Below are 15502 nucleotides of genomic sequence, written 5' to 3'. Positions count from 1 at the left end.
TTCCTATCTCAATCTCAAATCCCTCTCCCTGCAAATAAAATGATTTAGGTTAATACTTGCTCTCCCCCACTCTATCATTGTATTCTCAACCTAGAACCTAGAATAATGGACCCATGTAACATAGGTGGATCCATTACTGATAGGAAAGATAAGAAATGTAGAAATAAAATACAGTATTCTCGTCAATATTTTGAAGCTACAGTTGGAAAAATGATACCATAATTTAAATTCTTTTTTAAGATTAGGCCTTTGCTATCAGCAAACATTATAAAGGTTGTAAAATAATATGAATTTTAAAAAATGGAAAGAAATTTGCAAAGTTACATTTTTTTCATGACTTGGAAGTAATACAGTTTAATGGGAAAAGCACAAGAAAATAAATTTCTCTATTCTGAATATGCTATTAACTATGTGGCATGATCTAGTCATACTTACTTCATGATCACTTCATTTGTGAAATGAGAATAATTGCACAAGAACAATGAGACATTAGTTTAAAGTGAAATAAAAATGTTATACATGAGGATACCTTACAAAGTAGGAGATGTTTCCTTCCCCCCTTCCTCCATCCTTCCTTCCTTCCTTCTTTCCTTCCTTCCCTCCTTCTTGAAAATGATAAAATTTGAGGTTTCCTTTTATTCTTTTTAGAATTTTGACAGCAAGCTTAACTTTCTGCATAACTTCAAGTTTTTTCTTCACAAAAGCAGAAGGTCATTGCTTCTTATTAATCTCACTAGAATTATTTAAGTAACTTTGGCTACATTAAGTAAAGCAATTTGAAATCCAAGTAGAGGTGTTCGGTGAAATCAGAAAAGAATGCTGTGATTATGCCTTGGGTATACTCAGCCTGATTACAGTGAATATTCCTCACCATAATAGTCTTTTTTTTTTTTAACAAAGGAAGGTGAGTTTATTTCTGAAACATAACAAAGCAAACAGGAATCTTACAAATTTCTTTAATGGTATACTAACAATACAATACATAATTAAAGGGCAAAACAACAAACCTATTAACAGGGAAAACAACCTCAAGAAGAAAGAATAACATAAAATTTAAGCCCTCAAGTCAAAACATCTGTTTAAGGAATGATCACATATTATGTGTCCAATATTTTTATTTTTCATATATGCCAGAGCCATGTAATTTACATGAATAAGAATGTTCTATGAACTGTTAGGTTCATGGGGTTTTTATTAAAGTTTATTTTTATTTTTCTGTTACTATGGCCATGAATCCTTAACACATTCTGTTATAATGCATATTAATCCCTCTGCCAGTACTTTGTAAAAATCCAGGTCTTTTTAGCAATCTAAATAAACAGACATATAATTTACACAGTATTGATTTCAGTGTCCTCTCAGAAAGCAAATCACAGCAAGAGAATCTTATGTGTTTTATAGATTCACCCTTTAGCCAGTCTATTTGTCTTTGTGAAGGATGGATATATAATTGAAAGGTGTGCTTTAGCAGAAAGATTGCTCGACTTGAATTGGGAAAATTCTAGTTTGATCCCTGGAATTACCACTTAGTAGTTCTGACTGTGGATCAGCATTTTAGCCTTTCTGAGTCACAATTGAACAACTACATAGTGGGAATTGAAGTGACATATCAGATATTCTGAATGAAATTAAACAAATAACTTTGGGGACAGTATCTGACTCATAGCAGATATGCAATTAGTATTTGATGGTTTGGTTTAAAAAAAGACTCAGAAGACTTAGATTCTTTTCACAATTATTTTCCTGAGTCTTTGTATAATGTTTGGGACCTTATGTGAATGTATGAGTTTGTTAGGGCTGCTATAACAAAATACCACAGACAGGGTAATTTCAAGAGGAATTTATTTTCTTACAGTTTTAGGGACTGAAAATTTAAGATCAAGGTGTTGACAAGTTTGGTTTGCCCTAAGCTTTTCTTCTTGGCTTGTCAGTTGCCTCCTTTTTGCTGTGTCCTCATATGCCTTTTCTCTATGTACACACTTTTCTTATGTCTATCTCTCTTCTTCTGAAGGACACTAGTCAAACTGGGTTAGAGTCCATCAGTATAACCTCATTTAACCTTAATTACCTCTTTAAAGGCTCTACTTCCAAATACAATCACATTCTGAGATACTGAAGGTTAGGAATTAAACTTGTGGATCTTAGGGTAACACAAGTCAGCCATAACAGTGGACCTTAATTTTATTTGTAAAACTAAGGCCCTCTTTTTATATTTGCTCTTATTTTCCACGTGAAGACTCAGAAAGCTTTTCTAGCTATGGAGGCCAGAAAAATGGTTCTAGTGCTCAGCCAGTGTTTTGAAGAAGCTAAATAACAGAGAAAATCACAAGCTTCCAACTTTTGTTTTTGAAATCGAGTGGTAGTTGAGGGATTCCACACATTGTAACCAGTGAAAATAAAAAAAAAGAAGGCTGACATTCAATGGGTTCAAAAGGATGAATTGACAACTTAGGAACATCTGTAGACTGATTAAAGTCTAGCTGTGGAATTCACAGTGAAGACACTGGAGAAGTGAATTGCCTAATTCATAACAGCATCCTCCTTTTGGAATAGAAAAAAAAATTTGATTGAAAAGAGTAGAAATCAATAAGGGAAGAAGTTAAGTGACAAGAATCAGAGCAGGGTCCTTTCTCTTTCATGATTCCTGGCTTTGATCTCCTTTGAATGATTTTTTTTTCCCTGAATATATGAATACCATGCAGCCACCCACATGCTGCCAGTATTAAGGCAATGGGGATATAAACCTATGTTGGACCATTTTTAGGTACCAGACTACTTTCTCCCTGAATGAGCAGTTTTGGGGGAACTTTGAGTTTTGTAAGATCTGCTCAATAAGACTGTTGTATCCTGCCCATGGATTTGTAGTATCATTTATTTCAGAGGCAATTATTTGGCAACTGTTAGGACCTAGCTTTATACACTATACACAAGGAGAAATGTATTAATATGGTTCACAACAAGAAAAATGGGATCAGTCACCTTGAAGTTAGCCAGAGACATTTTATCTGCAAGACCCTGTCAACAAGACAAACTCACATGGTCAAATTCTAGTGCCGTAGTTTCTACTACTCCTTATCTCTAACTCTTAGACAACAAAACATAAAATGAAATAAAACAAAAATCAAAACAAATTCTATTTTAATTATGCATTTTTATAGAAGTTTAAGGAGAAAGCAACACATTAAGTTGAGTATGCATGTATGTTTTAATTTCAGAAGCAAGCTGGCTTAATACTTACATCCATATTCCAATAGACATATATATAAAATGCTACAAACAAAATGTGTTGCGTGTTTTCCAGCCAGTGGGTGTGAAATATAAAACAAAATAATATTCATGTAATACATTTGTCCCTATATGCATTATGTATTCATTCACTCATTGGTACATACACTAATTTATTTATTAACTCAACAATAGAGAAATCTTTTGGGGCCAGGTACTACACTAGGCATTGGGGATATAAAATAAAGCTATAGCATTCCTGTCTTCAAGCAGATCACAGTCTAGTGCTACTAAAAATACCCATCAAATCCTTATGAATTCCTGGAGATAAAAAATACAATAAAATTTTACTTTGAGGACTATAATTGCTTCAAACGATGCCTCTTTTGTTGGTGGAACCATGACCTAGCTTGAAGGGAGTTGAGTGACTCTGTGTATAGAAATAAAAAAGTGTCCCAGGATGACTGTTGACCATTTATCATTTTCTAGTGCAGCACCTATCTCACACACCTCAGGCATGTTGAGATCTTAGCACCCTTGAATACTTAAGGGAGGATCATGTTGGCTCAGCACTTAGTAATCTTTGAGCTAAATAAAAGGGTGGAAACGGGGGCCTGGGTGGCACAGCAGTTAAGCGTCTGCCTTCGGCTCAGGGCGTGATCCCGGCATTCTGGGATCGAGCCCCACATCAGGCTCCTCTGCTATGAGCCTGCTTCTTCCTCTCCCACTCCCCTGCTTGAGTTCCCTCTCTCGCTGGCTGTCTCTATCTCTGTCGAATAAATAAATAAAATCTTTTTTGAAAAAAAAGGGTGGAGGGGCGCCTGGGTGGCACAGCGGTTAAGCGTCTGCCTTCGGCTCAGGGCGTGATCCCTGCGTTATGGGATTGAGCCCCACATCAGGCTCTTCTGCTATGAGCCTGCTTCTTCCTCTCCCACTCCCCCTGCTTGTGTTCCCTCTCTCGCTGGCTGTCTCTATCTCTGTCAAATAAATAAATAAAATTTAAAAAAAAAAAAAAAGGGTGGAAACTATGTGAGTAGGATGCTGGTTTAATGATTACTATTTTCATGGAAACATGCTCCTATGGTACTTTGTGTAAATTAGGAAATGGTGCCTTTGCAGCGTGATACAACCTAATGGGTCAGTACAGTATACTAGCCAGTGGCCGTGGCTTGCTGTACATGACCTTATAACATTTGAGCTCAATATTGTTTACTTGAATCATTTTTTTATGTCTCCATTCCAATTTCTAACTGTCTCTGTTATGTCAAACATCGTTTAGTTTATAAGGTGGAAAGCATGACAAAGAACCTCAAACCTATCACATATATACTTGAGAGAGAGAAGCAGAGGATAATCCAAGTTCAGTATTTGGAAATCTAAGCCTTACATTTGCCCTCTCTTTTCATGAATTAGACCCCTAGTATAATCATCACCCTAGGCCCAAGGGATCTGAAGGTATGAAAGGTGATGGGCAGGGCTAACAAATTTTACCTGTGCTCCCAGGGACAGTCAAAAACAGATAACCTAATGACAGCTGGCTTCATCCTTTTCATATTGACTTGCCTTTGAATGGATTTGTAAAGAATATGATCTCACCAGAATAGTAGATCCTTTGAATATTTTAGGCAACCACTACCTCACTGTTTTCAAAATGCAATGCTAACAATGCAGAGGAACTTTTTTTTTTCTAATCTGATTTAATATAGGCAGTTTCCTAATTGCCAACTTCAGTGGAAATCCAGCAGTAGATAATTTCTAAAATTAGGTCACCAAATTAAGATACTTCTTTAAGAGCCCTAGGGCAGCCAACAAGAGATAGCATCATGAACCAGATTTGACAACATTGGAGAAGTGTATACCTCAGGTCCAACCATTGCAGGCAGAGGATGAGAAGAGGGGGTAAAATCACATATAGGACTATCTCTTCAGGGCTGTAGAGAATTAATCAACTCTGGCAAAAGATACCATACTATTAAACTGCATTGCCTCATTATAAGCTGTCATGTATAGAAAAATATCATGGTATATATTGATTATAAAAGGAATCACTATATTACCAAAAATAATCAGAAGAAACAAAATATGCAGTTGCAGCATTTTACTTTTGATTATGAGAAATTCTAAGTCACTAGGTTTCAAAAACTCTCAACAGTCAAATAGTTAATGTACTGACCTTTTTAAAAGAGATTTTTGAAGATAATGTGACTGTCCCACTAACGCAGGGTCAACAACAACAACAAAATGTGAATCTCCACTTTCCTTTCTTGTGTCCATGGCAGACATATCTCATAGAGCCATTTTCCACTTTTCACTGACCCTGAACTTGGCCTCAAAATGCTTCCCCAGGCAGCCACTCATTGCCAGTTAATTGGGGTTAACACTTAAGATGAAAACTATTCATCATTCCACTGGTTAACTGAACTTCCTGAGAGTAGAGCAGGGACTTTGTCCTACTTACCTCCATATGCCATTGCCAGCATATTACCTGCACAAAGTGCCACTCCATATATAGTTGTGAATGATTAAGTACCCCAGGAACCATAAAAATTTTTACTAGCAGGTAATTCTCAAAAAAAAAAAAATATTCAAGTGGCCAAAGTTATAAACAAAAATAAATTTAACTTCACTTGTAAATTTAAAAAATGGACAAGTAATTTTTGGCTAGATAGGCCAATATTTCTTAAAAAGTAATATTTAATACTGGTGATAGAGGAAAGAAGACTCAGATATATGACTAGTAAGTGTAACTTGTTATAGCTTTTCTGGGGGGAAAATAGTTTATCAAAAATCATAAAAATAGCAATACTTTCATCTGGAAACTCTACCTGTAGAAATATATTTCATGAAAAAATATACTTGTGCAATGACTTAGCTAAAAGGAAGTTTGTTGAAGTATGATATAAAAAATTGAAAATTTGTAAAACCAACAGCTAAGGATTGATCAAATAACATTTGCTAGCCTTTCTGTATATTATTTTTGTTTCAAATTCTTATTTAAATTCTAGTTAACATGTAGTGTAATATTGGTTTCAGAAGTAGAATTTAGTGATTCATCACTTACAACACCCAGTGCTCATCACAGTAAGTGCCCTCCTTAATCTCCATCACCCGTCTAGCCATCGCCCACCCACCTCCCTCCCTCAACCCTGTTTGTTCTCTATAATTGAGTCTCCTATGGTTTGCTTCCCCCTCTCTCTGCTTTTTTCCTTCTAGTATCTTCTTCTGTTTTGTTTCTAAATTCCGCGTATGAGTGAAATCATATGGTATTTGTCTTTCTCTATTTCACTTGGCATAATACATTCTAACTCCATCCACATCATTGCAAATGGCATGATTTCAGGCTTTCTATATTTTATTATTATATTATTTATAGCATTCACATATGTATAGTATACAGCTATTAATATTGTATAAAAGTGTATTTATCAACATGGACAAATATTTATTTAGTATGTGCTTTTAAATGAAAAAATAGATTGCAAAATTTATGGTGTGTGATCTTATTTTGTAAGTATATGTGTAAATGTGTCTAAGCCCTAATAAAAGGGTTTAGAAACTCCAACATAATAACATTTGCTATTTCTTGACAGATAGGATAATAGGACTATTGCTATTATTATTATTATTATTATAGGACTGTTATTATTATTATTATTTTGTCTGTATCTTTTTTCTCTAATGATCATAAGTTATTTTAATTATTTTTTAAAAAGTCATTTTTAATATTTAAAAATTGCTTCCTGGAATTGTTCATATTTTTCTTGATTTATTCTTCTATAGTAAGCAGAACATTCAAAATCATTCCATTGATCATTCTTTTAAAGAGTAGCAATTTCAGCATCTAAATATTAGAAGCCCTCCCTAAGGACTTCAGTGTGAGCTTTTGGAGAGGCAGTCTTAAATCTGGCCCTCTTATTGACATATTTTTTTGCTCTTTTTTCTTTTCTCATTCTTCCCCTCTCCCTGAATTCTTCTCCCTCTTCATTAAAACACTGATGAGAAAAACATAGCTCAATATATGAGTCAATTGTTCTTTGCCTAGGTTCTCAGAATTATTTTTTCTGATTAATAATTAGATAGATCTTATTTAATATATTAATTAAATAATACATCTTTGTTCATTACTAAAAAATTGGAAAGTACAGAATATTTTTAAGGGAGTTGAAAAATGCCATTAATGTGATGTACTTACATCAAGTATTTTTGTATTTTTCTGCATATAATTTCTTTTATGTAAAAACCATATTATATGTACAATTCTTTATTTTGTTTTTCCAATAGAAGTGCATCCTGAAGTACCTGGATGGCTCAGTGGATTGAGCATCCGGCTGTTGATTTCTGCTCAGGTCATGATCTCAGGGTCTTTGGATCGAGCCCTGTATTGGGTTTTGTGCTCTGTGGGGAGTCAGCTAGAGATACTCTCCCTCTCCCTCTGCCCTTCCCCACCACATGCTCTCTCTCTCTCTCTCTCTCATTCTCAAATAAATAAATCTTAAAACAACGAAAAAAGAAGTACATCCTAAGTATTTTCTCAGAATTCTTTTTTTTTTTTTTCAAAGAGTCGTTGCTGTGCCAAACCAGCATCTTTCTCTTCTGTTCCTTTATTTAACAATACTGGTGAATGACTACTATGTGCCTGTTAAGTGCAAATGTACATTGGTAGAGAAGATAAGCATGATTCTGCCCTCATGGAGGGGCCCAGATAGGCCCACAGCTGCTGCCTTGCTTAGTCCACTGTAAAACTTAATAAATAAGATAAGCAGTTACTGGGAACTGAAGTATAGGTGTTAACTAGAGTCACACAATGAACAGCAACTGCCTACACTTAATATGATTCCTAGTCACAGGAATCATTCCTAGTCTCCATTATTTCCCTCTCCGGTGTCCCCTAAGTGTTTTTCCTCTCTCATGGGAAACACATGGATTACCAAATTATGATTATTGTTTTTCACATCAGGTAAGTCACACTAAGATATATAAGCTCTTTACCCAAAAAATTAATTTACCAAGTTAAAACAGAAACAACATGAAATGTCAAGTTCGTCTGCCCCATCATACTTACATATTATATGTGTACTGAAGAACAGAGAGGAATCTGTTTTAGATATATCTCAAATGAAGTAATCAGGAACTATTTTCAAAATCTTTAATGACAAAGACAGAGTAGGAACTGACCATTCAGAAAGAGGCCCCTTGGTTCTTTACATCCCTCGGTTGCTATATGTGGGAGGTATGACTGGAATATCCAGGGCACAGATCAGAGTGACTAGGACAGTGGAAGCCCTCAGTAGGGTTCAGGACAGTGGCTATTTGCCAAATGGTGTGAAAGTATTTCAACATATTAGCAACTAGTATGGCAGGCTTAACCCTCTAGGAAATAATATCAAAATGCTGCAGGTGACTTCTGCTTTAAGGGAAGGACATGATAGTGGCCAGAAAAATTCGTTTACAGCAGAATTTTATCTTTAGTAGATCCTTTGCTAATCTCATGAAAGTGAGACTCCAGATCTACTTAGATAATTAAAAATGAGAGAGGGAAAAATTCCATGTGCAGACAACTGAAATCAAATACAGACATTATAGGAACACTGCTACAATAATGGTGGGACAGAGGAAAAATGGAAGAGACCAGAATAACTCTTGTGACTGGCTTGAAAATTGGGAAATCTGTAGTGCTTACTCATATTAAAAAAAAAAAAAAAAAAAAAAAAAAAAGGAGAGTCATCTTATTTTAGTTAATTAATTAATTAATTAATTTTTTGGAGGGAGTTATCTTATTTTACTGACAGTAATGAAATAGCAGTACTTTCAATGCATATGATAATATTTTTAATAGTTTTCTCTTCTCCTCTTTTAGCTTTCCTTATTGGAAAAGGCTGGATTTGGTGGTGTTCTTCTATATATTGATCCTTGTGATTTACCAAAGACTGCAAATCTTAGCCATGATACTTTCATGGTGTCACTGAACCCAGGAGGAGACCCTTCAACACCTGGTTATCCAAGTGTGGGTAAGTGTGCTGTTAATCTTTATTATTCTTTTAAGCATTACAGGTTCTAATTTATAAGTACATGCTAAATTAATCAAGGGATAGCAAAATTGAAGAATTCCTCCACTCCATATTCAAAAAATGATTTTTATCTGCTCAAGTTATAGACTATCCTTTCGTTGGAATAAAACTTTTTAAAAAGTCTGTAATAGATTTTTGTCCAGATAAGTTGCAGTATTGTTAGCAAAGAGAAAACATATTTTATATCTTATTACTGATTGACTGAAAGATAAACTAATACCAGGTGGGACAAACATTCCATATAGGTGGAAAACACAAGTATCTGGAAGGATGAAATCCCTGCTGCTTTAGGGTGTCTGTAATTACTTTAAGTACAGAGTCCAGGGGTACACATGGTCCGGGTAGGTGACTTGAGTAGTGGGAAATTATGCTGGAAAAGAATGGAGTTAATGTGATCCACTTGTCTGTCTCCCTAAAGGAAGGCATCTTACTGATTTGGCCAGTCACTGGCAGCATAGAAAATGGCCATCTTTGCATCAAACATCCTTAAGTTGTGTTCATGTTATTGAGGGGTCATGTGGCAGAGAGAAGACAACTGAATTTGGCAAGTGCTCCCTGCATCATTGAATTTCTGTGCAATGTATCATTGACAAGTAGTCCATTAATATAGTCTTGGTTGGGGAAGAAGCTCTGTGAACCTTCTTCCAGCGGGATAGTAACCCATTAACCATGACACTACAGTCAATAATTAAAGTAATCAAAAAAAAAAAAAATCATGTAGTTCTTCATGTGTTCTGCCAAAATTTTTCCCTGTTCTGTACAAAATATCACAAAAGACTTTCTAATTATCTTGTTCAAGTCCACTTGTCCTCTCTCTATGTGTATTAACTTCACCGAGTAATCAGTAGCTCTTCAACAACGAAGTAAATTGAATCAAATATGAGTTATAATTTATAGATTTTGTTAGGTCTACTGATTACTGTTTTGTCCTCTAAAGTACACTTTTAATAATCCATTTAAGAATTTTCCTTGAGATCTTATTGATATGTATTTTTTATAGTCTATTGTCTCATTATTAGAATTTTGAAATTAAAATTAGGAAGTGTCCATATACATCACCAAAAATATCAGGCCACCTCTCTCATTTGCAAATGCTCTAACTTCCCTGGGTTATAATACCTCAGCTTCAAGAGTCTGCATATGACAGCTAACTTTTTTTGTGACACATCAATGGGCTGCAATGCTATCAAAAAGCTACTTTATGAATACTCTCCTTTCCTTTCCTTTCCTTTCCTTTCCTTTCCTTTCCTTTCCTTTCCTTTCCTTTCCTTTCCTTTCCTTTCCTTCTTTCCTTTCCTTTCCTTTCCCTTTCTTTTTCCTTTCCCTTCCCTATTTGTCCCTTTTCTTTTCTTCCCTTCCCTTCCCTTTTCTTTGAAATAATTTCAACTCACAAAATTTTGAATAGAATATTTAGAGAATCTCTATGACTTTATTCCAGACTTCTCTTATATTAACATCTTATATAATATTATAGTTATCAAAGCCATAAAATTAACATTGATCCAGTGCTTTTAACCAATTATAGACTTTATTCAGATTTCTCCAATTCTCTCTCTCCTCTCCCTCTCTTTTTTTTTTTTCCCCTGATCCAGCATCCAGTCTGGAATTCCATGCAGCATTTAGTTGCCTTGTTTCCTTAATGCTCTCCAGTCTGAAACAGTGCTTCAGTCTCTCTTTTACTACCTTGACTCTTTGAAGAATACTGGCAGTATATTTTGTAGAATGTCAATTGAGCTTGTCCAGTATTTTCTAATGATTAGATTGTGGTTATAAATTTTTGGCAGGAATACTGCAGAAGAAGTGGTGTGCCCTTCTCAGTGCATTATATGAAGAGGTACATGTGGCATGTATGGGTCATTTCTCATGATGCTAACCTGTATCTCTTGGTTATGGTGGTAGCTGCCAGTTGTCTTTACCATAGAAGTACTCTGTTTTCCCATTTGTAATTAATAGATATCTTCTGGGAAGATACTATAAGGCTACCTAAATATCCTATTTCTTATCTTACTTTTCCTCATAAACAATAACGTTCATCAATGATTTTTTTTTGTTACGATTATTTCTATGGTATTTGCCAAATCATGATTTTCTGTTTCCATTGTTCCTTTAGAATCCTGCTTAAATAAACACTTTTATAATAAGAGTAGTCATCCTTGCTGCCTACATTCTTTAACAACCATGAAATGACTAAACATTTTGGGCAAAATTATGTCAGAATTCTTAGACTCAGTTGCAAAACTATCAGAGCAATAAAAAACATTATTTACTATATTACTAATGTACTTACAGAGGACTCACATGAAAAATTCCTTTACAAATATTATGCCAGTGTATTTGTATCATGCCGGTGCCCTTTGTGTGTGTGTGTGTGTGTGTGTGGTGGGGCGATGATCTCTGTTTCACATATTAATCTCTATAAAATACACAGAAAAGGAAAAGATTCAATTCACTGTATTTCTCTTTTTGCCCAGGTTGCTAAGAAACCCTGATTAACCATACTGACTTATACCACTGGCTTCTGACTCATTTATCCCTTCCTCTTGCAATTATCTTAAGATCTCTGTGTCTTATGGTTTTATTCACCTTTAAAAAAAAATAACACAACCCTCCTCCATTTTGTGGGCAGGGAGGGAGGAGGAGAAGACAGGTTGTAAATTGTAAATAAAAACTACAAATAATAATTTATTCAAAGTGAATAATAGAATCTGACTTAATACCCTACAATTCTGTTAAGTAAGTGATTATTAGACGAATTAATATAAACCTATGTCTTTTTCCAATTTTAGGAACTCCATTTTATTAATTAATTTAAGGATAATGAACCCCTAAAGAAGGGTATAGAATAATAAAAATCCAAGTAGTTTGTTTTGTTAGTTTTTAATATATACATAATAAACAGAATAGAATAAGGAACTTTCCGTATGCCTCACCTTGCTTCGTCAACTACCTACATTCTACTATTTTTGTGTTGTCTGTACATCTCCTCACACCCCACAGCACCACTTGTTCTTTTTACAGAAAAATTTACGTAAATTGAAACGCACACATCTTAACCAGCAAAAGGTTATATCCATGTAATCTCTGTGCCTATTTAGCTATAGTACATTTTTATCACCTCGGAGAGTTCAGAGTCATTCCCCATCACCAGCCCTTGCTAGGCACCAATCTCACTTTTATCACGGAGTATATATTATGTTATGTGCAGGTGCTTTTGCTTAGAATAATGTCTTTGATGTTTATTCACGGTTCCATGTCACAGTTTATTTTTGGGAAGTATACCGTAAGTTTTGTATTGATTTAACTAGGTGTTTTTTAATAAGAATGCCAAGGTACTCTTCCACAACATATGATCCAAATGGATTATTCAAATAAGACACAAAGACTTCCTATTAGATAGTTCCGCTCAGTAGGTCTCATCACATATCCAAAAAGTTCTTGATTATTGTAGAATCAGAGCAAAGAATAAAAAAAGCTTTTAAAAAGGATTTCCTCCTATATCACAGAAAATAATGTCTTCTCATTCTTTTAATAAAAACAAGCCTTTAGTTTTGCTTGGCATATTAATCACTCTGAGCCTTATTTTATTTACCTTACAGATAGATAGATAGATAGATAGATAGATAGATAGATAGATAGATAGCTATAGATATAGATATAGATATGGACACATATCTTACAAGATTTTTTGTAAGGAAATCCAATATCTCAAACTTTGCCCCAGACTTAAATAGGAATTCTGAGGGAGGGGCCCAACCGTCTGTATTCTAACAAACTCTCCAGGTGATTCTGATGCAAATGCATTTTGAGACCTACTGAGCTAGAGAACTTTATGCTTCATTTCCAAATCATAGTTGGGCCACTGGGACTACTGACCTAAACTTTGTGACCTCATGTTTCTGTTCTTTCAACATCTTATATTGCTGCCTTTTATTTTCCTCCGTGTCAATCAGGACTGGGGAATATTTGTGTTCTGGATCCTGGACCCAATTTTTGTACTCCATTAGCTCTCAGTAAATATTGATTGAGTGAATAACTTGTTCCTTTAACACGACTACTTGTCTGTGATGATTCTGACCCTGGGCTATATCCTGACTTTAATTAAGCTAATTAAAAAAAAAAAGTGTGTATAATCATGTACCTCTGATGGGTCTGTTTACAAAATACATGGTTTTTCTCCTTAAATGCTTCTGTCAATTCTTTCATACCTAATTCTACCACTCAGAACGGCAGAAATTCTGCTTCAGATATTAGGATGTTAAAAGTCTAATCTATTCTCTTAATTCCTTTGATAATTTATCAAATATGGCAAAGAGTAAGTGTCCAAAATATCAGACTTCATCCTAACTACTTCCACCAACTTGCTACAAATATTTCAACTACATTAAACTATGATCTAAGCAAACCTCATTCCCTAGAACCATCTAATTTTAGAATTCTAAGAGACTTTATGGTTCATATAGGGTTCATATCATTTGGGGGCACAAAAACTTGATCATGTTAGCTAGGGGCTCATGTAGATGAGAATTACGAACTGACATTTGCAGTAACTGGTCATAATTATAACACCAGTGATCAGTTATAATCAAAAATATGCTTAACTTAAAATCAATTGGTTTTGTTCAAAACAAAAAGGGAATCAGAAAGCTATGGATGAGAATAAATATAAGGAGGTAAGAAATGGACACCTTTAAGGAGTATATCATTTAGTCTATGTTGAAATATGGAAAAGAAAATACTTCCCCAATTTGTAAGCTTCCGATTGTCTGACAGCCAGACTAGAAATGGTATTAGTAGTTAGAAATCCTTTTCTTTCCATATTTTTTAAAATAATTTATCTTCTGAAACTTCTGCTGGCTATAGAGTTTATTTTAATTTTAGTACCATCTCCAGATAACTGCCTGTCTAATCTATGGACAGCTAGTTAATTGAAATCCAAATTTTATTTTGTCTTGCCTTAGACTTAATTCTCCTTCTACCCCATTTACTGAAATCCATCCTGATTTAAAGTTTTGTGTATATGTTCCTCTCCCTATTTATTACAATCCTGTTTTCTCCCCCCTTTTTCCTTTGTTTTAAATTCTGGAGAGCAAAGTTGTTTCAGTGGTTTTACTCTAGTGAAGTGTATCAAACGACACAGTTTATTTAATATTCCCAGTGTTACAATTCAGTGGATCTGTGTGTTGTTTACCTGCTGTCTGTTCAACATCACTTCTGCCAACCAAAACCACTCAAAGAATAAAGAATATCACTGTAATTTGTGACAAGTCTTCTCCAGGTGTTCTTGGTCCAGTTACCTGGACAAATGTCGGAAGACTGACTTGAGTTGGCACTAAATCAACTGAGACTGTGTTGAAGTATTCCCTGACTAGAATAGCAGGAAATATAAATACGTGCCTCGTTGTCAAAACAAAGTGTTAGATATTCACAGCATGAAATGCCTTGTCACTTTGTTGGGAAAAAATAAAGTGTCTGTATTTTTATTATTTTACTTTAACTGGTGGTTCTTGTATGTGTCCTGAAGGCTTCAGATTTACATGAAATATTGTCCAAATTGGTCCTAAGAACCATTTGAAGAGTGGCTTATTGTGAAGCTGATTGTTTTTCAGTAGGTTTAATTTGCAACAACGTGAGAAGATAGATTGTTTAAATTCAAACTCCTCCTTTCAAAAATCTAAACTTTGTTTTGAAAAATAATTTTGGTTATGTAAGTTTTCTTGGTTCCAAACAGGGAAATTTATAATTGATTGCTGAAATGTCTAAGATTATAGCCCTTTAGAGAATATTTTTGAATGATTATTGTTCATAGAGAATATGTGTGCCACATGCTTTGTTAGTCAATCAGAATGTTCTTTACTTATTATTGTACTCAGAACTATTTTAAACTAAACACATACTCTATCAGTTGAGATAATCGGTTTGTTACAGAATCAAAGTTTCCACAAAAGTCTATGGGGATTCTAAGAAGATGATAAAATCTACTGCTTGAAAAAATGATTTATCAGTAAATTTCTATCACAACCAAGATAAGAAGCTAATTGAAGCAACAGAAAAATTAGTTTTACATTTTTATAGGACTTTGTATGCTTTATCTTATTAGATCTTTCAATAGGACAGCTTATATTGTCCCCATTTCTAGATAAGTAAACTGATACTTAGAGAAACTGAACTTTAATCAAAGTGACCAGACTAATATAACCTGCACTTAAATT

General features: G+C 34.5%; 1 protein-coding gene across 3 annotated transcripts in view; it reads left to right on the top strand.

Moving 5' to 3' along the window:
• Nucleotides 1-15502, top strand: part of NAALADL2 (N-acetylated alpha-linked acidic dipeptidase like 2) — a 1303052-nt gene that overhangs the window by 852780 nt on the left and 434770 nt on the right. For all 3 annotated transcript variants that reach the window (XM_034662698.1, XM_034662699.1, XM_034662703.1), the window contains one exon: nucleotides 9083-9233. In XM_034662698.1, coding sequence (XP_034518589.1) covers nucleotides 9083-9233 — 151 coding nt within the window. The remainder of the gene's footprint in view (nucleotides 1-9082; nucleotides 9234-15502) is intronic.

The sequence above is a fragment of the Ailuropoda melanoleuca genome, chromosome 1 (genome assembly GCF_002007445.2).
Source record: "Ailuropoda melanoleuca isolate Jingjing chromosome 1, ASM200744v2, whole genome shotgun sequence".
Lineage (NCBI taxonomy): Eukaryota > Metazoa > Chordata > Mammalia > Carnivora > Ursidae > Ailuropoda > Ailuropoda melanoleuca.
Note: the sequence above shows the minus strand (reverse complement) of the source record. Positions and strands in the feature narration are given on the sequence as shown.